The sequence below is a fragment of the Nomascus leucogenys genome, unplaced genomic scaffold (genome assembly GCF_006542625.1).
Source record: "Nomascus leucogenys isolate Asia unplaced genomic scaffold, Asia_NLE_v1 Super-Scaffold_258, whole genome shotgun sequence".
Lineage (NCBI taxonomy): Eukaryota > Metazoa > Chordata > Mammalia > Primates > Hylobatidae > Nomascus > Nomascus leucogenys.
The window spans coordinates 4,963,402-4,989,843 of record NW_022095769.1 but is presented as its reverse complement, the minus strand read 5'-3'; the positions used below and the strand labels follow the sequence as shown (position 1 = coordinate 4,989,843).

At 40.8% G+C, this 26,442-nt stretch overlaps 1 protein-coding gene and 1 pseudogene across 5 annotated transcripts in view; both read left to right on the top strand.

Moving 5' to 3' along the window:
- Positions 1 to 26,442, top strand: part of ACACA (acetyl-CoA carboxylase alpha) — a 337,027-nt gene that overhangs the window by 267,661 nt on the left and 42,924 nt on the right. For all 5 annotated transcript variants that reach the window (XM_030808066.1, XM_030808070.1, XM_030808067.1 and 2 more), the window contains 5 exons: positions 313 to 410; positions 4,540 to 4,660; positions 5,977 to 6,087; positions 25,517 to 25,660; positions 26,254 to 26,374. In XM_030808066.1, the coding sequence (XP_030663926.1) occupies positions 313 to 410; positions 4,540 to 4,660; positions 5,977 to 6,087; positions 25,517 to 25,660; positions 26,254 to 26,374 (595 nt within the window). The remainder of the gene's footprint in view (positions 1 to 312; positions 411 to 4,539; positions 4,661 to 5,976; positions 6,088 to 25,516; positions 25,661 to 26,253; positions 26,375 to 26,442) is intronic.
- LOC100581782 lies at positions 11,648 to 12,262 on the top strand (annotated as a pseudogene).

Here is a 26,442-nt window from a genome sequence, read left to right as displayed (position 1 = left end):
GGGCGACAGAGCGAGACTCCGTCTCAAAAAAAAAAAGAAAAGAAAAGAAAGAAAATGAAATGAATGGAATATACTTGGAATTGCAGCTATAAGGTATCTTGTTTCAAGGACAGTTAGTGACTGAAAAAATAGGCACTTCCATCTTTCAAAGGAGGACTGTCTGTGCTAGTGTTCTATTAGACAGTAAACCTAAGAAGTGATGTGGCAATTTAAAGCTAGCTGTGGAACGAGCTTCATTATGTATGCTTTGCTGTATCTTCTGATTATATGACAATGGCAAATAATGAGTTAAAAACTATTTGTGCTTCACAGGGATACAGATATTTATATCTGACCCCTCAAGATTATAAGAGAGTCAGTGCTCTCAACTCTGTCCATTGTGAACACGTGGAGGATGAAGGAGAATCCAGGTAGGTATATATATATATTGGAATAATTTGGTCATGACTAAAGAAAGGAGAATATGGTATTTTTTTCCATATTGTACAGCTGTTCAGAACCTTGAAGAACATTGAAGATGACATAATCTAGATATCTTAGGTTTATATCCAGCTCTACCACTTATTTGCTGAAGAACCTTGGGTTATTGATTGAAGTTTTTAAATGTCTAATACTTAATTCATTTTAGAAAAACTGAAACATGTAAACAATTATGAAGAAAAAAAAATTAGCCACAATCCCACCTTCATGCCACAATTATGAATTTATGTTATACTCTTGCTGTCTTTTCTATAGACATATCTTTTTTCTATGTGATTGAGATTATAATAAGAATTTCTTTTATAATTTATCCTTTTCACTAAAAACTTTTTGGGGAAATTTCATGTATTCTTAAAACATTATTTAAGAATATGATGCTTAATGGCTACATAGTATTTTATTATAATAAATATATTTGAACATTCAGACTGTTTCTAATTTTTCACATCCCTGGGCTGAACCCCCTTAAGGGACATTTATATAAGTTTCATATAAACTTTTAGGAATTAAAAGCTCTGATCATCCCTTTTTGGTTAATTTCTAGAAGTGAAATTGCAGGTCAAAAAGTCAATTTTTAAGGGTTTTAAAAAATAATTTTAAATTGCCTTCCCAAGGTTTGCATTTCTGTCAGCAGTGTAGAATAGGATTTGTTTCCCTCTTTAATTTTTCTTCACCCCTGCCAGCATTGATTATTGTCAATTAATAAAATGGAATAAAAATGGCAATTGTTATTTTAACTTGTATTTTTGACTCCCAGTGAAGTTGAACGTTTTTATATAATCTATCTGCAAGTATTTTTAAGAATGTTAATTGCTCGGCCGGGCGCGGTGTTTCACGCCCGTAATCCCAGCACTTTGGGAGGCCAAAGCAGGCAGATCACTTCAGGTCAAGAGTGCGAGATCAGCCTGGCCAACATGGAGAAACCCCATCCCTACTAAAAATACACAAATTAGCCAGGTGTGGTGGCGCATGCCTGTAGTCCCAGCTACTTGGGAGGCTGAGGCAGGAGAATCACTTGAACCCGGGAGGTGGAGGTTGCAGTGAGCCGAGATGACACCACTGCACTCCAGCCTGGGTGACAGAACAAGATTCTATCTCAAAAAAAAGAAAAAAATAAAAGTTAATTGCCCTAATACTATTTACTGAAAATTTACTCTTTTGTGTTTTTTTGTTCTGTCTGTCTACTCTTGGGCTAATACCACACTATTTAAACTATTCTAGTGAGGCAAATTTTCTCACATTTTTAATTTTTCCTCAAGTATTATTGGCTACTTTTGCTTTTTTTAATGTAGAGGGTTTTTGTTTTTAGAGACAGGGTTTCACTCTGTTGCCCAGGCTGGGATGCAGTGGTGTGATCATAGGTCACTAAACCCTCAAACTCCTGAGCTTCAGAGATTGTCCCACGTCAGCCTCCCCAGTAGTGGGACTATAGACAGGTGCCATCATGCCTAGCTAATTATTTTTTTAATTTTAGAGATAGAGTCTTGCTAGGTTCCCCAGGCTGGTCTCGAACTCCTGACCTCAAATAATTCTCCCACCTCAACCTCTCAAGTAGCTGGGATTACAGGGGCAAGCCACTGTGTTTGGCTAGAGGCTCATGTTTTTCTAATTCCAAAAAAGTTTCCATAATGATTTTGATTCAGATTGCATTGAGTTTACACATTAATTTAAGAACTGACATCTTCATAATACTAACTTTCCCCAAAAAGAAACAGGGTGTGTTTTTCCATTTGTATGAGTGTTTTTTTGTTGTTGTTGTTTTGTTTTTACGTTTTGTAGTTTTCTTCATATAGGTTTTGCCAGAGGTTCCCAAACTTTCTTCTTTCATGGCATCCTTAGTGTCTCAGTAATTTTTTCATAGCACCCCTAGGCCATAAGATATACTTAATATTTCTGCTTATTAGGTAGTTAAACAATAAGTATTTGTGTCCTAAGAACTTAATAATCATTTGAAAAAATTATATACATAAATTGAAAAAATTATTCTTAAATAATTACAGTTACTAATGAGATATTTGTATCTGCATAACATCTCAAACCTTGGAATCAGCTTGGATATAGCCACCCACATTTATTGTTCTTCATTGAGTTTTCACAGAATCTTCAAAAATCTAGCTTGCAAAGACAGGACATTTTCAAAAGGAATGTAGCACTATTCTAACGTTAAACTGTGAACTACTATGAACTATCTAAAGCTAATAGTTCACATAGGGTCACAGATACCACATATAATAGTGCTTCTCTCAAAAATTTAAAATATCTTGTAGTGCTTCTGGGAGTTCATCACGGTGCCCTGGGACACAATATAGTATTGGTAAGATTCTGCCAATTTCTTCATGCTTATTTCTAAATATTTTGCATTTTTTCTTGCTACTCTGAATGGGATATTCCCCTGTGATATTTTTTAACTCTTCATTTCTGGAATCTATGAATATTGAGTTTGTTACAGGCAAGTCTGGCTGGGTCCTTGAATATTTACAACTATATGGACCTTATACAAACAGGCACACACACACATATACAATTAATGTAGTTAATTAACCCCCTTAAGGGACAGTAGCTTCATTTCTGACATAACTTTAGGATAGAGTCTAGATACAGAACAAAAGGAAGAACTGGGAAATTATTGGATATTAGGAGAGGCTAAAAATAGAAAGGCAGCAGAATCTGGGAAGCAGAGATGCAAAGTCACAGACCAACAGCAAGGGCAAAGAAAAAGAATTGATGGAGGGCTGGAAATGAAGGGAGTGGGAAAATATGGGGGCAGGAGGAAGTATTTTAAGAGCCACTATGGGGTACTTATTTATTATTTCAATTTATAAAACTGTGCCCACTGCCAAGCCTTCTGGGTACACGTGGAACAATAAATAATATATGCCCATCTCTACTTCCAACTTTGTATTTTTCCTTTCTTTTATTAGTTTCATTCCCCATCTCCCATTTCCCATTATCAGCTATCACTCCTAATCCCCTGCCAGGAAGACAGATGAGTGACTCCCACTAGATCCACAGGATGCTTCCTGGACAACTTGGTCAGCATTTCATTTCTACACACATTCCACCTGCCCCTCCAGAGGACATATCCAGGGACCCTTGTGTATCTACTTGATATTTATGAAGGAGCACGAATGGGAGTTCAGTATTTTGACCTTTGCTTCATCCTACCTTAGAAGAGGATTTTTGACTTGAGAAACTAAGCTGAGCATTCTCACTACCGCTCTGTTTGGATATTCTCTTCCTACGTAAAATTGTCTAAAGTTGTTGATATGATGCCTATTGCTCATTATAGAGATATACATTGACCTTGCTTTTAAGAAACTTGTTCCAGAAAATAAGAGAGGGCATCTAAAATCTGAGGGCCATCTATAACGTCAAACCTTTTCCTTGTTTGGTTTAGTTTAACTTTCTTGTCAACCCTTAGAGGTAGATACTATTATTCCCATTTTGTAGAAGTTATTATTATTTCTAGAGTCACACTCCTGTGTGTATCAGAGCAAGGATTTAAATCTATCTGCTTGGCCGGGCGCGGTGGCTCACACCTGTAATCCCAGCTCTTTGGGAGGCCAAGGCGGGTGGATCACAAGGTCAAGAGATCGAGACCATCCTGGCCAACATGGTGAAACCCTGTCTCTACTAAAAATACAAAAATTAGCCGGGCGTGGTGGTGGGCGCCTGTAGTCCCAGCTACTCGGGAGGCTGAGGCAGGAGAATGACATGAACCCGGGAGACGGAGCTTGCAGTGAGCCGAGATTGCACCACTGCACTCCAGCCTGCCAATAGAGCGAGACTCCGCTTCAAAAAAAAAAAAAAAAAAAGTCTATCTGCTTAATTCCAGATTTTACTCTTTCTATTAAACCATGTTGCTTCCAGGTTAAAATAGGCACCAAGCTAAGAAGGAAAGACATATGAATGAAGAGTATAAAAGGAAGCACATAAGGCCCTGGTATTAAATATAAGCTTTCAATACACTTTTAGCAGCCTTTTAATGGTGATTATTCTTTTAATGGCTTGTTGTTACTGTGTTTAACATTCATAATTTGACATGGCCATATCCAATAGGTACAAGATAACAGATATTATTGGGAAAGAAGAGGGAATTGGACCCGAGAACCTTCGAGGTTCTGGAATGATTGCTGGAGAATCCTCATTGGCCTATAATGAGATCATTACCATCAGCCTGGTAAATCTTTCCAGAATGTGAAATTTTTGAAGATCTGGCTGTGTGGCTAGGTTTATTTTTTCTCTTATCACTGCTATGCAGTCCCAAATGAGAGCATTTCTTGAAGATTATATGTCTGTAATTTTATTTTAATCACACATGATAATAGGAAGATAGGATAATATAAATAACTGAATTTTTCAGATAAACCCAGCACTTTGTTTTAGCTTTTAGTTTAACTTCTTTTTATTTTCTTTCTTTCTTTTTTTTTTTTTTAGAGACGGAGTCTTGCCCTGTCACCAGGCTGGAGTGCAGTGGCACGATCTCAGCTCACTGCAACCTCCGCCTCCCACGTTCAAGCAATTTTCCTGCCTCAGCCTCCTGAGTAGCTGGGACTACAGGCATGCGCCACCATGCCCAGCTAATTTTCGTATTTTTCATAGAGACGGGGTTTCACCATGTTGGCCAGGATGGTCTCAATCTCTTGACCTCGTGATCCACCCGCCTCAGCCTCCAAAAGTGCTGGGATTACTGGCATGAGCCACCACACCTGGCCCCTCTTTCTTTTTTTTAAGAGACAGGGTCTTATTCTATCACCCAGGCTAGAGTACAGTGGTGCAATCATAGCTCACTGCAGCCTTTACCCCCTGGGCTCAAGTGATCCTCCTACCTCAGCTTCCAGGTAGCTAGGACTACAGGCATGTGCCACCACCTCCAACTAATTTTTAAATTTTTTGTAGTGATGGTAGTCTCGCTATGTTGCCCAAGTAGGTGTTTTTTTTTTTTTTGAGACAGAGTCTCACTCTGTTGCCCAGGATGGAATGCAGTGGCGTGATCTCCACCTCCCAGGTTCAAGTGGTTTTCCTGCCTTGGCCTTCCATGTAGCTGGGATTACAGGCACGTGCCACAACTCCCAGATAATTTTTGTATTTTTGCTAGAGACAGGGTTTCACCATGTTGGCCAGGCTGGTCTTGAACTCCTGACCTCAAGTAATTCGCTGGCCTCAGCCTTCCAAAGTGCCGGGATTACAGGTGTGAGCTGCCTCGCCCGGCCCCAAGGTAGTCTTGAACTCCTGGGCTCAAGCGATCTGCCCACCTCAGACTCCTAAAGTGCTAGGATGATAGGCATGAGCCATTGCACCCAGCCTGAATTTTGCATCACTGTATTTTCTTTTCTTTGACCACGAAATTTGTGTGTGTGTTGTTATCAATCAAACAGACTTCATAAAAAGCAATGTTTATTTCTGTTAATTTGGATTTTACTTATCTATGCCTTAGTTCTTATAGCTTCAGAGAGGACATAAATATGTGACATGTAGAATTTATTCTTTTTTAAGGTGACGTGCCGGGCCATTGGGATTGGGGCTTACCTTGTCCGGCTGGGACAGAGAACCATCCAGGTTGAGAATTCTCACTTAATTCTAACAGGAGCTGGAGCCCTCAACAAAGTAAGTTTCTAGGGTTTTGAAGAAGTATGCATAGCTGATTGAAGATTATTGTGTGAATTCTTAATTCAAGATCCTGATTGGAAGGAAGCAGTTCAATCCATGCCTTCCTCAGACTATCTCTTCCCCTCTCCCTCCATCTTTTCTGCCCATTGACTTGCTTGCCTTTTTATTCATTCATTCATTCATTTCATTTATCAACTATTTTGAGTACTTACTGTTTTCTAGGCACTGTTCCAAGCCCTGTGTATATGTTAGCGAACAAACCATATAAAACCGCTGCTCCACAGCACTTATGTTTTAGTGTCGTTGTAGAAAGACAGAATTAATTGAACGCTTCTGTTCTGTCCCACCTCTCCTCTCTTTTTCTTAATCTATTAGTAAAAGATGTGAGGAGATCTGTACTCACACATTGAGCTGTCTCTGATTCCAGCTGTGCTAGTTCCCATTTCAGGCCTACATCATGAATTAGGTACCGGCCTAGGTGTTGAGACTATTAAGTTTTAATGATTTTGTGAAATCTGAAATACACCTCTCGAAAAGGGCACTGATGGTGGTCTCTTGTACATAGAAGAAATATTTGGCAAATATTGTGTGGGAAGATGGGTGGATGGATGCATGGATGGATTACTGGGAAAGAGTATGCATAAAGATTTATCTTCCCTTCCAAAGAAAGGTTTGTGCCTTTTTAATCCAACTTCACAAGGGCTTTTCCAAAGGGGAAAAAAATGGATGGCAAGGTCACTGCTCGAAAGAGTGAAAACTATCTAAGAATACTTGAATATATCAAGGACAGTGCAGTTCTGACATCTTTGCAAGCATAGGAAAATTATTTTCTCTTCAGGGCCAGAAAAATGTAATGGAATGGTCTGAGACTGACTGCCCTTGTGCAACTTATATAACCTCTCAGCTCCTCAGCTTTCTTATCTGTCAAAGGGGGATAATAATCTAAATCTTTAAATAATGTGGAGCTCAAATGAGAAAACATAAGTAAAAGTACCTAGTTCTACTGGGCATGCCTAGATTCCCAGCTACTCAGGAGGCTGAAGCAGGAGGATAGCTTGAACCCAGGAGTTTGAATCCAGCCTGGACAACACAGTAAGACCCCATCTCTTAAAAAAAAAAAAAAAAAAGAGTACCTAGTTCTTGGCAAAAAGTGTTGGCCCACATTCAAATTTCAGTTTCCCATTCCTCTCTCTAACATGATTTGGTGATTGAGCTTATGGAGTTAATACACATACTAAATTGTATCAGATATTATGTTTACTCCACTTGCAGGAACTTTTTATCAAGTCTTGACTTTCAAGTGTAAGGGTAAGAATTAAGTGTTCTGTCATTCCCATTTAGGAAAAAGTTGATAATTCCATTGGTTTAATTAGATTTTGTGGACGTCAGAAATTAGAGGATTCATTTGATGCGATCAGCTTGCTCTGTGCATTCATATGAACTCTGTATCCTCCTCTGGGCCTGCTTTTCTCATCAAGGAAAGGCACAGCAGTGCTAACAGTGGTGAACTTGGCTGTCTTCCTCCCTTTTTGGAGAGTAGCCTGGAAATGAAGGTTGTGAGCCACTACTGCTGAAGATTATTATTGCAGTGGGAGAAACTGCTGAGAATCTTAAGGTTGTTGTTTTTTTTTAAGTTGCTCTTTTGGATACCTTCTTAGCATGAGATATTGATGAATGCTGAAGATAATTTTAGGTACCATTATCTATGAGAACAGAATTTTTGAAAGATTTTAAAAATTCTGTTCTCATAGATAATGGTACTTAAAAAACCTATATTTCCATGATGTTACCATACCCAGTCAGAGAGCTAATTTCTGAAATATATCTTCTTATATTGAGTTTCTTTCTCCCCCCGCCCCGATACTATATTATATACAAAGAATATTACAAAAAGCAGATGTTGGGTTTTTGGTTTTGTTTTGCTTGAAAACTTGCTAGTTGAATTTCATTTGTGCCATGAAGAAACATTAGAGATTGATTTCTTAAAATCTGATCGAATTGTTCTAATCAAATTCATTATATTCACCTTCATAGCTTACAGGGCTCCTTGTTAAAAGAAAAGCTTAGTTACGGGATGAAAGACAAATAAAGCTATAGCTTTAACTTACCAAACAATGCTCACTTCCAAAAGGACGTGATTGTTTTTAGCTGAAGGGGAGTGATCAGATACAGAGGTTACCTAATGTTGCTCTGCCTGCTTCACTATCTTCATGTCAGCTCCTCTTAAGTATAGAGCTGTGCTGCTGAAGACGCCTTGATTTCATGCAAATTCGTTCAGAATGTCCTATCAGCCTCTTTGCCTATAATGTATGAAAAAGGAAACTACTATGCTCAGATGGCTTCCTCTGACTCACTCCTTCTGCGTGTTGTCTTTTTGTGTGCTGGTGTTTTTCTTCATCTCTGTTTGCCTTTCTGTAGCTATCTCTCTGTATTGTGTACTCTGGGTGTGTGCAAGTCACCCTGAGTGCATGTCTCTTTCTGTGTGGGTGCTGATCTTTCTGTCTCTTTGTGTCTGTGTTTTGCGTATAGATCCCCCTCTTTCTCTGTCTGTGTGCCGCCCTGTGTGTCCATGTGTGAGAAAGTCTTTGTGTTTTTGAAACATTATGGAGCCTCCTTTCTTAAGCCTTGGCCATTTTGCTCATAGTACGTACCTATGTAAAGTGGAAATGTAGGAGACATATGCAGGCTTATATACAGTCTTAGACTGTAAATATTTGACCCCCACCTTTTTGAGTCTTCATCCTTTATGTTAAACATTGGGGTGAAGAATAAGGAGTGGGGGTGTTCAGAGGTTGTAGGGGAAAAAAATCTTGTGTGTGCAAGTGCCGATCCCGTTGACCCCTTTGAAAATTGAAATAATGATAATGCGCGTCTCCTGACTGCATCAAAGTATCAGCACATCAAAAGCCAGGAGGCATGAAATGCAAATGATAAAGTGAAAGCAGATGGATTGTGCATGATCGCCTGATGCCCAATGAATTTTAAAAGGTGCTGGTTTGCAGGAAGGGGGGGTTGGGGGGTTTTGGGGGGAACTGAAATAAACACGTTATCCCTGCAATTTTTTTTTTTGTTCTTGATGCTCACTCCTGACAGTATTTTTTCACACTTGAGTGAACACCCTCTCTCTCTCTCCCCCTCCCTCTCTCTCTCTCTCTTTCTCTCCCCTCTCCAACTCCCCTCCTCTGCCCCCCACCCCCACCTCTTACACGTCTCAGGTCATGTCGCTGCAGCTCCGGTGGAAATAATAAGATATAAACCACGAGGTTGTTATTTGCATAGAAATAGCATGGAGCCCCAGGCAGCAAGGGAGAAGGACACAGGGATCGTTTGTCTAAAATTTTAATGAAAACTTTTGCTGAGGCAGAGATTTTTAAAAACTTTCTTCCTCCCTGCTTTTCCCCTTCCTTCCCCTACCCCCCAAACCCCATCATTGATTTTACTTAACATGGTTCAGTTTGAAGAGAAAAGGTTGACACTCCACATATCATACTCCCATAATGCAGCAACCTGTAAATTGTTTCTTCTTTAATAGATATGAAGCTGAAGAGACATGCATTTTCAACTTAATACATTGCATGTGTGCGCCAGGCTTTTATGGCTATACTCCATCTCAGTGTACACATGATGTTGCCTGTCATTAGCCTGTTTTTAATTACTTTACACCTTCCTATCTTTTGCTTCCAAAGACTCTTACTTTTTAAAGGATTTCTTTTTATAGCCAACAGTAGTAACCTTCATATAAAATAAATATTTTCTGGTGTTTTCCTGTTTTTTTACTTTTGGTGGTTTTTCTCTATACTTACATGTTTTATTCATGGACGCCATCCTTTGCCACTGTGTCTTTTATTCCAAAACCAGGAAGTGCTTCCCACCTTTGTATTTTTATCCTTTTCCCCCTGTGAACTCACCATTTGTGTATCTTCTTTCCATGTCTGTCTTGCTTTGTTGCCTGCAGTTATTTGTAAAATATTCAAAATATTACCCAAATTGAGATGAGATGTAGTATCTGGATTTTATTGAGTGTTACTAAGCACATTTGACATTAGAACTAAAGGCAATAGGCTGGTGATTAGAAGCAGCCCAAGTGGGTTTACTTGAAATTCAGTCAAGAATATCTGTCTGGTTCCTTGCTGTCTTCTGGAATGGGCTAATGGTATCAGGGCTGTATTTCGTAGACAGGAAGACAAAAACAGTAGAAGGGAAAGTGACTTAGTTTCATTGACAGGGACTAGATCAGGGTGAGAACATGAACTTTCATGTCCCTAAGTTTCATTGAAGAAAGCTCAGTCCTCTTTGCTTAGTGGTCTGTAAAACCTAAGAGAAGGTGGTCCGGTCGTTTTCCTGTTTGTCCAAATGTCGTGAGAATGATGACATTAATAAGAGAAGTTTCTAGGGGCTTGCTATTTCATGTCACTCAAGGTAGTAGATCCTGACTCTAGGAACTGTAGGCTGTGGGTGACAGATTCCTCAAAATGCCTCATTGCGTGGCAGACCTGATGTGTGTGGCAAATTACCCTGCTTGAAGGGAGTCATGCTGGCCTGGCAAAGGCAGTAACCTGTGTACTTGGGGAACTGGTAAGATGCACCCTAAAGGAGCTGGGATGATTGCAGAGTCATAAGCTCTAAGTCTATGTGCCACTGGGCATTTGCAGAGATGTTCATATTTATTTTCCCTCCCCCCACCACTCTTCCTCTCAGTTTCCTTTTTACTTTATTTTTTCTCCCTTTCCTGGTAAAAGTATTAGTATGTTTAACATACTGTTAGGTGGCAGATAGGCTGGGAAGAACTAGTATTGTAAAGGAACACTGATGTGTACTGGAGCCTACTAGCTCTCAATCCATTGCCCCAGACTTGGGGAGAGAGAGCACATTCTCTATCCAGAGAAATAAGAATATGCAGTTTATGGTTGTCCTCTGGACATTAACTGCCTGTGAAGGTAAGTTATATGCCAAAGGCAGTGATATGCAGGTGATAGATTCACCAGGAGATGATATGTGACTTTTCTTGTATTTTAAAGCTCTGCTTCTTTTTTAGAAAAAAATATCCTATACTGTCATCCCCCTTAGCAAGATCAGGCCCCTATTTCCACTGAATCTGCCAAGAAAAAAGAAATTATATGATGGGTATGACTAGGGCCATTAGTTTGGTAGGGGGCTAATTCTGCTAATCTTGCTTTTGAGACTTGGTGCAAGTAAGTTACATTTCTCTCTGGTTCTCATATACGTATTTGTCTGCAGCTATGCAGTATGAAATGTGAAGTTGTCGTAGCTGACTCTGTTAGGCACAGTACCAGAGTTCCTCTCATGAGTGGGAATTGTCTGTTACACCAAGGACCTGCACTGTATAGTCTCCATGCTCACCCTTGACTCTGTGACACACAACGTGAAAGTCATGGAGGCTCAAGAAGGGAAGGAGGGATTACTTAGCTCTCACTGTGGGGCGGGCAGCATTGTAACTTTCACATAACTTAAAGAGGTTACGATAGAGACAGCGCCGGGGCAAGCGAGAGCCAGATGGGCACTGGGTGACTCTGTACCTCGCTGTGGAAAAATAAACATGGTCAAAGGAGATCCTAAGAAGCCTAGAGGCAAGATGTTGTCATACGCATTTTTTGTGCAAACTTGTTGGGAGGAGCATAAGAAGAAGCATCCAGATGCTTCAATCAACTTCTCAGTTTTCTAAGAAGTGCTCAGAGAGGTGGAAGACCATGTCTGCTAAACAGAAGGGAAAACTTAAAGATATGGCAAAAGCAGACAAGACCCATTATGAAAGAGAAATTAAAACCTATATCCCTCCTGAAGGGGAGACAAAAAAGAAGTTCAGGGATCCCAATGCACCCAAGAGGCCTCCTTCAGTGTTCTTCCTGTTGTATTCTGAGTATCGCCCAAAAATCAAAGGAGAACAGCCTGGCCTGTCCATTGGTGATGTTGCGAAGAAACTGGGAGAGATGTGGAATAACACTGCTGCAGATGACAAGCAGCCTTATGAAAAGAAGGCTGCGAAGCTGAAGGAAAAATACGAAAAGGATACTGCTGCATATTGAGCTAAAGGAAAGCCTGATGCAGCAAAAAAGGGAGTTGCCAAGGCTGAAAAAGCAAGAAAAAGAAGGAAGATGAGGAAGATGAAGAGGATGAGGAGGAGGAAAATGAAGAAGAAGATGATGATGAATAAGTTGGTTCTAGCACTGATTTTTTTCTTGTCTATAAAGCATTTAACCCCCCTGTATACAACTCACTCCTTTTGAAGAGAAAAATTGAAATGTAAGGCTATGTAAGAATTTTTTAAACATGTATGGTGTCTTTTTTTGTATAGTTAACACACTACCAAATGTGTCTTTAGATAGCCCTGTCCTGGTGGTATTTTCATAGCCACTAACCCTGCCTGGTACGGTATGGCGGTTGTAAATTGGCATAAAAATTTTAAGCAGGTTCTTGTTGGTGCACAGCACAAGTAAGATATATATGGGGATGGTAGTTTTTTCATTTTCAATTGTCTCTGATGCAGCTTATATGAAACAATTGTTCTGTTAACTGAATACCACTCTGTAATTGCAAAAAAAAAAAAAAAGTTTTAGCTGTTTTGTTGGCATTCTGAATGCTTCTAAGTAAATTACAATTTTTTTTTATTAGTTTAAAAAAAAAAAAAAGATGTTATGAGCATGGAGAGGCTAGAGCCAGGCTGCCTAGGTTTAATTCTTGGCTCTACCACCTACTTAGTTGTGTGACCTCGGGCAATTTATTTAACTTCTCTGGGTTACAGTTTTATTAACCGTAAAAGAGGGGATAATAATAGTATCTGTGTACCAGAGTCGTTGTGAGAATTAAATGACCCAAAATAGGTAAAACATTGGCACTGCCATAGTCTTCTCTAAGTTGCATTTAGGGTTCCTTCTCATTGCAATTTCTTATCCTGGTTCTGGAAAGGAAATACAAACACATTATTCTCTATACTTTCTGATTCTTTGAAGGCAAAAATTCCTTCAAGAAAATGTTAGATGACAGTCCTCACTGTGGCAGTACATTCATGTATTGACTTTCCCAATAGATGTATCTAACAACAATCAACGCACTTTGGAAAAGCCATTAATGTGAGAGGCACAATGTTCGGTCGTGACAGGGTAGTATATATGTCAGTCATCTGTCTACAAGAGTCCCCAAGGACTTGTTGATACAATAGCTCATAATCACTCTAAGGATCAGTCTAGCAATTTGCATTTTTAAAAGTCTCCAACTACCTATTTTCACAATAGACAGTCCCTGTACTCCCATAGCTCCAGATGGGATCACTCTCCTTTCTAAAGAGGGCATTTTAGCTTCCTTTATGAGTAATCCTTGCTTTCGCATTATGAATGAGTTCTCAGAAAGTATTGCACAATGGACAGATCTCCTAATTTTCAAGCGCTCCCTCCCCACACATAAAATATTGGTAAATCTGGCCCCATTTGGGGGGATTGTTTTGTTTGTTTTTCATTTGATATTCCTCAAGTTTGGTAGAAAACTATACCAGGTTATGTTTGACTCTATTAGTGTGCCTTAGTGACCTGCCAGCAATCCTGAGTGCTCTGGTTTGGAGATCTTGCAGGGTGGAATCGCCACACAGACCTCCACTACAGAAGTTGTCTCTGACTCTAAGAGAGCCCATGCATATATGGTGGCTTGGAGTCTAAGAATTTGGGAGACCCTACAGCAAGTACCAGTCCAGAGCTTCTAGATAAAGTGAAAGCTCTGAGACCCTGTTTGGGGCATTGAATACAGACTCAGAAATTATCATGTTTGACAACCTATTATGAATGTGCTCAAACTTTTTGGAGTTACAGAACCTTTAGATTAAAAAAAAAAAAAAAAACTTGGCCAGGCATGGTGGCTCACGCCTGTAATCCCAGCACTTTGGGAGGCAGAGGCAGGCGGATCACCTGAGGTCAGTGATTTGAGACCAGCCTGGCCAACATGGTAAAGCCCTGTCTCTACTAAAAATACAAAATTAGCCAGGCGTGGTGGCACACACCTGTAATCCCAGCTACTCAGGAGGCTGAGGCAGGAGAATCACTTGAACCTGGGAGGCAGAGGTGGCAGTGAGCCAAGATTGCACCATTGCATTCCAGCTTGGGCAAAAACAGCAAAACTCCATCTCAGAGAAAAAAAAAAAAAAAACTTTCAATTATTCTTCTCCCTGACATTTACTAGGTAAGCAACTTTGGGCTTTAATCTGTTTAGATGTTAGTTTCCTCTTTGTGAAATGGAAGGCATAATACATTTCCCATTTTAAAGTAGAAAATCAGGTTGGCGTGATAATCCTATAATCCAAGCAGTTTGGTAGGCCGAGGAAGGAGGATGGCTTGAGGCCAGGAGTTCAAGACCAGGCTGGGCAATATAGCAAGAAGCAAGACCCCGTCTACAAAATAATTAAAAAATTAGCCAGGTGTGGGGGTGCCTGAGATGGGGAACCGTGGAACCTTTGGCAGTGGCATCCAGGGCTGGGACCATGGCTGTGAACAGGGCCTGGGCCCCACAGAGCTCATGGAGGCAAGGCCGAGGGCAAGGAATGGATGACCAAGTTGGGCCACCTGGTCAAGCACATGAAGATCAAGTCCCTGGAGGAGATCTATCTCTTCTCCCTGCCCTTCAAGGAATCTGAGATCACTAACTTTTTCGTGGGGACCTCTCTCAAGGATGAGGTTTTGAAGATTATGCCAGTGTAGAAGCAGACCCATGCTTGCCAGCATGCCAGGTTCAAAATGTTTGTTGCCATCAGGGACTACAATGGCCATGTTGGTCTGGGTGTTAAGTACTCCAGGGAGGGGGCCACTGCCATCCATGGGGCCATCATCCCGGCCAAGCTCTTCATTGTCCCCATGCACAGAGGTTACTGGGAGAAGAAGGCCCATACCATCCCTTGCAAGGTGACAGGTGGCTGTGGCTCTGTGCTGGTGCGCCTCATCCCCGCGCCCAGGGCACTGGCATCGTCTCGGCCCTGGTGCCCAAGAAGCTGCTGATGATGGCCAGTATTGATGACTGCTACACCTCAGCCAGGGGCTGCACTGCCACCCTAGGGAACTTTCTCAAGGCCACCTTTGATGCCATCTCTAAAACCTACAGCTACCTGACCCCCGACCTCTGGAAGGAGACTGTATTCATCAAGTCTTCCTGTCAGGAATTCACTGACCACCTCGTCAAGACCCACACCAGAGTCTCCATGCAGGGGACCCAGGCTCCAACTGTGGCTACAACACAGAGTTTGTACTAAGAAAAATAAGGTGGATTAAGCCTGTTTTTGGTTTGTTTGTTTTTTTAAGTAGAAGACCAGAGGATCTCTTAATCTTAAATTTTCTTCAATGTCTAGTATTCTGTGACGCTATGAAGATGCATATTGATCTGTAGCCAGGGAACTGTTTTAGGCTGGGGAGTGAATAGATAGGAGGTGGGGAATTTTAAAAGTTATTGCATATTAGGGTATTATATATTAAATTACATATTAGTGATATGTAAAATTATTACATACTCGTGAGACCAGGAATGGAAGTTGAAGAGCACGATGATTTAAAATTTTTTTAATTTTGTTTCTTATCTGTATTACAGAAAAGCAAACACTATATGTTGTTCACAATCACAAGTGGCTGTAGAATTATAAATCTTGGGAGGATCCTCAAAAGTTGAGGGAGGGAGGATCCTCAAAAGTTCATCCACACAATTGTTGTGTGAATCTCCTCTGTGACACCATTGCTAAATATTCACCCAATTATGTGTGAAAAATTCAACTGAATGGGAGCTTAGTACTTTTGGAGCCAATCCCACTCATCTATGTATTCATCTGTGAGTTCTTTTTTATATTTGGCTAAAGTCTGTTTCCCTGTACAGAGAGACTGATCACTCTTTAAAGACAGTGTTCAAATTTAGTAAAGAAACTCCCAGTTTTATGATATGACCAATTGGAAATTGAATGGAACCAAAATCTTTCTTATGTACTTTTGTGTTCAGAGTCTGGTCTTGTCTCAAGAACAAATGTAGTGAAGATGAAAATGCTATTCCAAGATAGAAAAGAAATTGGATTCATAAATAACTGCCAGTTAAAAATGTGAAATAAGTAGAAGAAACAAGAGAAACAGTTAAAACTTAATTCCACTTGGAAGTACTCCTTGGAACCTTAGGGGTTTCCTGCAGTGCCATGCAGTACCTTCAGAGCCCGATTATCTTCTGCTGTCTCCTCCTCTGCTTTGTTGAAAGTCAAGATCCTGATATAAGGTTGGAGGATAGTTCTTTTTGACTGCTCTATTTGTAGATACCAGCTAAAACTCATTGGGTCTAAGGTTTGGTGGAATCAGTAAAGGTGATGTAGACTTAGATACTCAAACCCTAAGGGTACACAAACACAAGCTAAACTGCTAGAATGTATTACCCTCTTGCCTCAGTGAACACTCTCTGGCTCACTTCATCCATGTGGACCTTCATAATATCTCTACCCTATATCCATTGTCCATTTCCAACTCCAGGGTTCTGATGTGTTCTGAGTATTAGAATGAAGAAATGCCTCTACCTCACACTTTGGGTGGCATGTAGGGTCTCTGCACTGTCTGTCTCTAATAAAACATTGTCTCTGAACTCAAGCTAAGGGCCCACTTAGCTCTGTACACACGGTTCCTTAGGAAGATTGGTTTCTTCCTCTTCATTTTCTATTCAGTTGTATGTTACACCTTCATATGTTGAATTTTCTTCACCTGTCTCTCTTTCTACATATATTCATAGCTCTGTCTTTGCAGATCAGTGCTCACTTGAAGCTTTGCTACTCTGTCAGCCCCTCTCCTCTCTTCAGCCTTTCTTCTCCCCCAACCCCAGCCTGAAGCCCAAGTAAATTAGCTTCTCACCCCTGCCCCCTAGTTTTTAAAAAAATCCCATACTCCTCCAACAGTGTCTATTCTTGGATTTGCAGTCAGCAACCATCTCCAATAACCATCAGGCTGTCAGCTTTGCAGCTCCCTACCACCTCCCACCTCCCCCATCACTCACCAGAGGAAAAAGAGAGCCAGAGCAAGAGCTTGAAATATATCATGCAATAGTGTATCATGAATTTGTTGTGAATCACAGTGGTGAAGCAGGTTTATTTATTTCTGAGACCTTAAATCAATACAAAGTAGGTCTCTTAGTTCTGAAGCTGGGATGGAGTGTGAAAAAATGAGCCCACTGTACTCTTAAAACTTTGGGGAAAGGAGATGACAGCTATATAATTCCATTTACCAGGCACTAGGGGCTTTAATGTGAAGGTGACAGGGAGCTCTTTGTGCATTTAGAGCACCATATCTTCTAAATAAAAGATCTGTAGACTTGATAGTGGAGCATAGCTCCAAGTTTAATAATCTCCAAGCATTAGACTGAGCCAATATGTTCCCAAGTCAGAGAGGTCCCCCTAAACACTCATAAATTAAAAGTGCAAAGAACCGCACATGTTGGTAGATTAGAAATGCAAGGACTCCAGTCTTTTCTAGAAGGAAGACAGAGCTGGGCCCTGGCTGTACACAGACTGATCTATGAATATGGTAAAGAAGCAGAAACGAGACTGTTTAGAAACCTGACTCCTAGCTGTTCATCATTCTTGGGAATGTTCCCTGTGCATGGATCCAAATCTAGCTATGTCCCTTCTCATTCAGATTGGCCATCATCACACAGTCTAATCAGCTAGTGTACACGGTCAGAAATGTTGGATTATGAAAGAAGAAGCTTAAAGAGCTTTTTAGATTGAACTACAGATTACCATGCCTGGGCTTCAAGATTTCCTGGCTGATTTTTGACCGGTTCCTAATTTTAATAATGTCTCAGTGTCTGGGATTTAAGCCTTCTAAAATAGTATGCGCATCTAAGAAATTGAGAAATCAGTGTTGGTAAGGAAAAGAACCCACCCAAATTTAACCAACAGCATAAGATGCAAATATGAGAAGTCAAGACCATTGGAACATGTAATCAACTTTTGAGTATCTTCATTTTCTACCTGACCCATTGGTAAAATATGCCTTTCTCAATAGGTAAAGCAGGTTTATGCAGCTCAGAAGAGCATTCCTAACATAATATGACTTTATAGTACTTAGAATTACTAGTTTAATTTTAGCCCATGTAAAGAATTTTGACAGGGGGAGGGAGGGAAAGGAGCATCTACATTGGGGAAAACTAAAAAGGTAGGAAAATTGAACCACTCCTTTTGCTTCAGAGAGCCACTATGCATTATAACACTAATATGAAAGACTTATTTTGCTTATAGTGGTTAAACTTGCTGAACATACTAATCAGTTGAGTTTTTATAGAATACATAGAACTGTGGTAGATCACATGCATTTATTGCATGCCTGTTAGTTATAAAGCTGTTCTTATGCTGTGGCAATACAAAGATGATTCCTGCTTTCATGGAGCTGAAATTTAGATAAAAGACAATAATAGGCTTTTCATGTGTTCTAAAGAAAAAAATAAAATTGCTGCTCACCAGATGTCAATGAGAAAACACAAACCAAAAGGCCACAGAGATAATAAGTCAGTGCTACTCCCCTGCACTGGGGAGGCCCTGCAAACACCAGACTCTTGGGGCCTGGCACTGATGAGCAATGCAGTCAGTCACAGCCTATTCAGTAAAACCAGTAGGAGGCGACTGACAAACAGGGATTTTTAAAAAAGTTTTCCATCTTTAGAAAATACATAATCTGATAAAAGATTGGTATCCAAAAGAATTCTCAAACTCAACAAGAAAACAACCCAGTAATTAAAAACATGGGCAAGAAATTTGAACAGACATTTCACCAAAGAAAATATAAGGATGGTAAATAAGCACATGAAAAGATGCTTATCATTAGTCATTAGAGAAATGAAGATTAAACCACAGCTTGACACCACTAAATGGTGTTTTTTGTTTTGTTTTTTTGTTTTTTTTTTTGAGACGGAGTCTCGCTCTGTTGCCCAGGCTGGAGTACAGTGGCGCGATCTCGGCTCACTGCAACCTCCACCTCCCGGGTTCAAGCGATTCTCCTGCCTCAGCCTCCCAAGTAGCTGGGACTACAGGCACGTGCCACCACGCCCCGGCTAATTTTTTATATTTTTAGTAGAGATGGGGTTTCACCATGTTATCCAAGATGGTCTCAATCTCCTTACCTCATGATCCGCCTGCCTAGGCCTCCCAAAGTGCTGGGATTACAGGTGTGAGCCACTGCGCCTGGCCTAAATGGTTTTTTTTTTTAATGTTTGACAAATACCAAGTGTTGATGAGGATGCAGGACAGCTGGAACTCTCATAAATTGTTGGTGGCAATGCAAAATGGCACAGCCACTTTGAAAAAGGTTGGGCTTTTCTTAAAACCTGTACACAAATGTCTATAGCAGCATTATTTATAATCCTCCAAAAGTGAAAACAACCCAAGTGGACACCAACAGGCAAACGGGTGACCAAGTTGTGATACTTCCATAAAATGGAATATTACTCAGAAATAAAAATAAACTACTGATACCTGCATCAGCATGAATGAGGCTCACATGCAGTATGCTAACTGAAAGAAGCTAGATTCAAAAGGCTATATACTGTATGACTCCATTTATGTAACATTCTAGAAAAGGCAAAACTATTGGAACAAAAAGATCAATGGTTGTTAGGGGTGGAGGGAGGGAAGGGAACATGAGAAGACTTTGGGATGATGAAAATGCTCTCTATCTTGATTGTTGTGGTGGTTATATGACTATGTGTATTAAAATTCACAGACTTGTATACTTATGATGGACAGTTTTGCTGTATGTAAATTATACTTCAATAAACCAGACTTTATTTAAGATTTTTAAAAATTGGCTGGGCATGGTGGCTCATGTCTGTAATCCCAGCACTTTGGGAGACTGAGGTGAGAGGCTTGCTTGAGGCCAGGTCTTCGAGACCAGCCTAGACAACATAGCAAGACCTTGTCTCTACAAAAAAAAAAAAAAAAAAAAAAAAAAGAATTCCTGTTTGGAATTAACTTATCATCAGAAATCTCAAGTCCCTACCTACATGAGCAGTTGGGTGAGTGATTACTTTTGGCAGCTTTCTTTGCAGAAGCCTGTGCTTCTTCTCATACATTTAGCAAGCAAACTATTGTGTGGCTCCTCTCTACCTTTTACATTACAAATGAGTCTCTGTTCCTTACCCACTCCACCTTCAAATCCTTATTGTCTTTCTGCTGTCTAATTCATTCCTCTGTTCTCCAGTGAGCCCTGCACCTCAGTAAAGAGATGTCTTCCAGTGTTATTTCTGGCCTATATTCAGCCTCTTTTTGGCTGTTTCTTTTCCTTCCACTGGCAGCACCACCCCTTTGCCCCAGTTTATCCTTCAGCATACCTGATCACTTCATAATTTGCTGCTTATAGAGAGATTTTTGGCCTTATAGCAGATGGTCTTGAATCCAGCTGTGGCTCACGTCAGAGGCTTTTCTCTCCTCTGCCCACAGTATGTCACCAAGCCCCTTCTCTACCCCAACCCTAGCCTAGCACCTGCCAGCCAGCACTCCAGTTTGCCAGTGACAGTAGTGGCAATAAAGTGGGGAAAAAATTATAACCCTTTGCCTATGTATTAAGAAACTGTATTTTGGAACCCCCAAATAATCTTGGTGGTCACATAGGTCCTGGTTCCATCTCCCTAGAGATTTAATTCCATTCACCCTTGGATATATTCCTCAAGAAACATTGACACAGTGATATGTGCAGCACCACTTAAAATTGTTAATTGGAGATTGAATTACTTGTCAGATTTTTAAAATGTAGTCCTCTCAGGTCAGGGAGGAGGATATTAGCTGCACTGAGTAGATGAGCTATTGCATTTTTTTCTTCTCCTTCCTCTTTTCTCTCCCCCTCCCTTTTCCTCTCTCTCATCCTTCCTTGTTTCTTTTGTCCCTATTTTACCACTTTTCCCCTACTCCTGCTTATTCTTTCTCATATCTGTTCTCTTTCAGCTTTAGCCAACCTTTATCAATAACCTGACAGATCCCAGAGTGACTTTAATATCTAGAATCATGGATGAAGTCCAGTGATGACAATTACTCAGTAAATTTACAAAACCCCTCCTCAAATCCTCTTGAGAATGGAAATGTCCTAATAAGGAGGATTGCAGCGAGGACTCAGCTTTTGTGTAGCCTAATTCTTAGATGCAGGAGGAATTTTGTATTCCCTGCTTCCTTAAATAGATGTCCTGACCCACCAAGGATTGTTTAAAAAGGGGGAAAAGACTGAATAAAACGGGGAGAGAAGGAATAGATTTCATTTTTTATTCCATCATTGATATGCATCATAATTTTTCACATCTTCACCACATAATTGCAAATATTTGCCTGTAAGTCTAAGGGTCCCCAACATAATGTGTATGTCAGGACAAAAGCAATTTTTTAAAAATTAAGCTAAGTTGCATCTGTGAAACTTGGAAATCTCAATGCCCGTGCTGACAAATATCCTGACAAGTAAATACTGCACTCATTCAGTATTACATAGTGATTTCATTTGCACAAAACCTTACAATGCTCTGCCACTTCAGTCAAACGTCTGGAGCATGGGGGAAAGGAAGAACGTGTTTATCTTGATCTCCAAAAAGGGCTTTAAGGGAGAGAGCAGGCGGTATATTAGGCTGTTTTCATTGCCTGTCAGCTGTGGTAAACCTGAGCTGTCTGCAATGTCTCTAGATAAGCAGCAGCAGCAGCAGCAGCAGAGGCCTGAGCATGGACGTATGACTGCATTCATTTGTACTTCTTATGTATCTCAACATTTCTAAAGGCTACGTAGCATCTTTGGTGGAGCCTTTAACAATTGTGTCTCTGCTAATCACCAGCTTTTATGTGGTGCCCTTAATTCTTAGGTCCTCCAGCTGCAATGAATGAAGTGCTGGATGAGGCTTAAGTTTATATTGAGAATGAGTCAAGATCCTCTTTCCTCTCAGATTCAGCCCTTATTCAGTTCTGTCAGCATGCCACTCTTCAGCAGAGGACCCCGAGGGTGGAGCCTATTCCTAATATTGCATGGTACTGCTTTTCCACTTAGATCTGGAGGGCGAGAAAGTGAGGCCTGAGGAGAATCACCTCTGTTTGACTCACTCCTGTGTTTAAATGATTATTGATGCTTGCTGGACAGATAAATTAAAAGTTTGTATCATACAGTAAGTAGAATGTAAGAGGAATATATTTGGGAACTGAAACACGGCAAGAAATGCGTAGGTCAAAGTTTAAAAGAGTGTTGAACACAGCTGACCTGCTTCATGAAAATATGTTGATGAGAGTTGTTGACCCCAGGTTTTTCTGTAGAAGGTCAGTAGGGCAACCTTGAGGAAGAAAACAATGGTTCTGTCTATGTGGGCTCCATTCATCTTCCTAGATACCGATGAGGGTTTATGTAGCTGTTATAGCATGATCATTTCAGAGTTAGGCAGAATGGATTTTATCCTAACCCAGATACTGCTTCCTTGGTTGGAGCTTTTGTTGTGAAGTATTCTAAAATCATTAAAACCACTTGAGTCAGCAATGACCCCTATAAATCAGGAGCTATTGTGTGCGCTCTCATTCTACTGGTGCATACTCCAAACGTGGTCATTGAGGATGAACTGGAGGGTACTGCTTTCTCTTCACCGATTGTTAAGTAGTTACGATTGTTAGCATTTGTTTGTGATTAGTGGAGCAGTTTCATTTCTGTGCCCATCCCCACCCTACCCCCCATCTCCCAAGATGAGACTGGTCAGAGAGTGATATTGGGATACTCTTAGTCTATTCTGTAATTTTTCTCCTTAATTTCTGAATTAAATGAACTTTCTCACATGACAAACACTTCTTTAGCTCAGAAATAATGTTCTTGGTTATGTTAAGCCCTGGTTAGGTTTCTCCTAAACATAGGAAAGGAGAGATGTAGAAATACTGCTGCCTTTTCAGAACAATGCCAAAGCATCAGAACCCGAGTTTTAATTTAGCTTGTAAAGGGAAGAGTACTCAGTTACTGAGCCTACCAAGTTTGCCTCCCATTATTTTGTAAAAATACGAGGTAGAATGGATAAGTGGCAGAGGATCACTTTTAAATGAGGAGGCAAAGACATCAGAAGAAAGTATGTTTAAACAGCTGAGCAGTCCCTTTTCCTGAGTGTAGTTCTTCATTGGTCCATTATTAGTTTTGGAGATGTGTAAGATTCTAAGTGGCTGGACATTATCAGGTATTAGAGATAGGAAGAAAATAGTGTTTCTGAGTAGAAAATGGCCCCAGCTCTCTCTTCTGGGCAACAAGGAGTACTTGGCTCCTGACCTAGATTGTGAATATCAGATTTTCAGGGTCAGCACAGTGTCTCCTTTTTTATTCCTTTTCCCCCTTTCCAATTTTATTTTAATAATTAAAAATACTGCTGATCACACTGAATGCCTTCTAACAGAGAGGCAGTCTGTCCCAGAAGGACCAGTTGTGGGCCATCGGGTTTATGACGACCATAAAACCAGAGCCAGAGCGTGGCTTCCGTAAGTGACAGGGTTTCTGCCTCTACCAGGCTCCCGCATCAACAGACTGCTTTGGATATTTGCTTTGGTTTGGATTTTTTGTTCTGTTTTGTTTCCTGATGCATGTGTGAGTGTGCATGTGTGTGCACATTTAAAGATATAAATGAAACAGGTATGTAATGCCCTCTGCCTGTTAGAAAGACTAAAGTCATAAAAATAACAAACGGCGTGTATTTGCTAGAATGTCAAAGTTATGAGTTTATTTTGTAATGATGTGCTCCTGCCTTCATGAGGTAAACTGGCCGTGGCGGAGGTGTTATTAGTAATATGGACTCAGCGGAGCAGAAAGCCGAGTGACCGAGAGATCAGTGTATCAGTCAGAGAGAGGGCAAATGGAAAGAGACAGCAGGAGAATGAGAAAAGAGCCGCAGTGCCTGGGCTGAGATTAAAGACGGACTGAGAGGCGGATGGGAGCTCAGTGGTCAGATGCGGTCTCCCCTGTTCACAAGACTCCTTCAAAGGAGCTGCCAGCATGTTGCTCAGCTTGGGGCTGCCTGTAAAGGCTTGTTTCTGCGCTTCCTTATCAAGGAAAACAGTAATCTGAGAGCAATTTTGCTTTCCATATTCCTTTCAGAAAAGTATCTTATGCCCTTCCTAGCTGAAGTTAAATGGAATCAAGGCCAATTGGGTCACACTGAGGTTATTACTTTGGTCACCAACTTCCTCCACCTTTGGAGGGTCCTGATGGGGGTGCTGACCCAGCATGCAGGGGAACCTCTCAAAGCTCCTAACAAGAAGGGGCAAAATGGGAATATACAGGCAGACTTTGCTGGCCCTTAGTTAGTTAGATTCTCCCCAGAGACTGAAAATGAATACAAGTAGGGAAGAAATTTTGTATTGTCGTTATTTTTTAAAGAAGGAGAGGAAAGGAAAAAGAAAAGGTAAAATACAGTAAGTACTCTACAACTGTTTAGAGCTCTCCGGGGCTACCTTAGATGACTGGCAATTACTACACACTCAGCAGTTTGCAATAGTCAGTGATCAGGCTGCCCAGCTTCCATCTGCTGGGTCAGAAAACCTCCTTCCCTGAAAGAAATTATTAACCAGTCTTCAAGGGAAAAAGAAACCCTACAATTTCCAAGTCCAGGAATATCTTTTCTTCCTCTTTTTTTCTTCTTTAAAGGAAACTTTGTGGTTTCCAATTGCAGGTGCCCTTTGATCTTACAAGGATTAAACTCCTCCAAGGATATACAGGGATTGAGGCCCCGAACTCCTTGGAGCCTTGGAAGGAGGAGGGGAAGCGTGCTTGGGTATAAATCACAGCCCTGCACCCAGCACACACAAAAAAACTTGAGACTCAGGGGTTCATGTATGTATCATGAGTTGCTTCAGGATTTTGCTAGCTTTAGGGCTTGTGCGTGGAGGCCAGTGTTAGGTTGGTGCAAAAGTAATTGCGGTTTTGCCATTAAATGACAAAAACCACAATTACTTTTGCACCGACCTAATAAAAATCAAATATAAGGAAAAAATAATCCTTTTTAAAAATGAGGAACCTAAGCCCCCAGAGTTTCTTTAACTGAGACTTGTCACTAAATATTGTTGAAAGACAGGCATGTTACCTTTTTGTGTCTATGCGCAAAGAGACTTGCACGCAATGAGGTAGCCTATGCCTCTGGGTCTCAGCCTCACCCTCCACTGCAGTTTCAGCTGAGGGTGGAAGTATGCTTTGCCTATCTGTGGCAGCTGGTGGAGAGAAAGGGGCTTGCTGGTTTTAAAATTGCAACCATGAATGTGATTGTTAAAAGTATTTTTTGTTTTCTAAGTTTTCTTTTTAGGAAGAAGATTCAGATAGTCCCTCAGAACAACCCATGGAGACTGAAATCTCTGTTTTGTGGAGAAAAGAACCCATTTTAGTGTGACTTGTGAAATAGACCATGCCTTTATTTCTATAGAGACAAATGTCTTTTCTCTTGCTCATTTCAATAGGTTCTTGGGCGGGAAGTGTATACCTCCAATAACCAGCTGGGGGGCATCCAGATTATGCACAACAATGGGGTGACCCACTGCACTGTGTGTGATGACTTTGAAGGGGTTTTCACTGTCCTGCACTGGCTGTCTTACATGCCCAAGGTGAGCCCTTCCTACCCAGCACTGACATGGCCTGCAGAGCCTGTCATTTCCGCCACAGCTCACTGCCTCTGTGTTTAAGTTCTTGTCTTTATGGTGGAAGAATTTTTTTATAAAATATTTCTCTGAAAGCTATTGATTTCTCTTTTCCTTACAGCCATATTTTGCCTTCTACCTTTAAAATGTATTTGGATTTCATTAGTTGGGCCCCTTTCTAATGTCTTCCAGCCACGGAAGCCCTCATGGCCTACCTAAGGCTCAGATCCCAGTATATTAAGCTTCCTCCTCATTGTGGGTTTTCTCCTTTGTAATAGCCATTCATTCCTCAGAGGAGCATCCCAGAAAGCATGGGCACACTGAAATCAAGAGTCAAAACACACCACTTTGTGCCAGCCTCCTAAATGAGACTATTGACCTATACATGTTCCTTGGGGCCTGGCACATACCTAGGATTCTTTCAGCTGAAGACTGGGACTATTGGGTGTAATTCCATATGTGGGCCCTGCTCTCTTTGTCTATAGCTATTGTTGCTGAGTTGGAGTCTAGGGCTGTCGCCCACTGATTGCTGTGCTCTTTCTCTTCCAATCTCCTTTTAGAGCGTGCACAGTTCAGTTCCTTTTCTGAACTCAAAGGATCCTATAGACAGAATCATCGAGTTTGTTCCCACAAAGGCCCCATACGATCCTCGATGGATGCTAGCAGGCCGTCCTCACCCAAGTATGTATATGTTTGAGGACCCTATGGTACCTGGTTCTTAAGCTTTTAGCATTCTTTTCAATCACTAT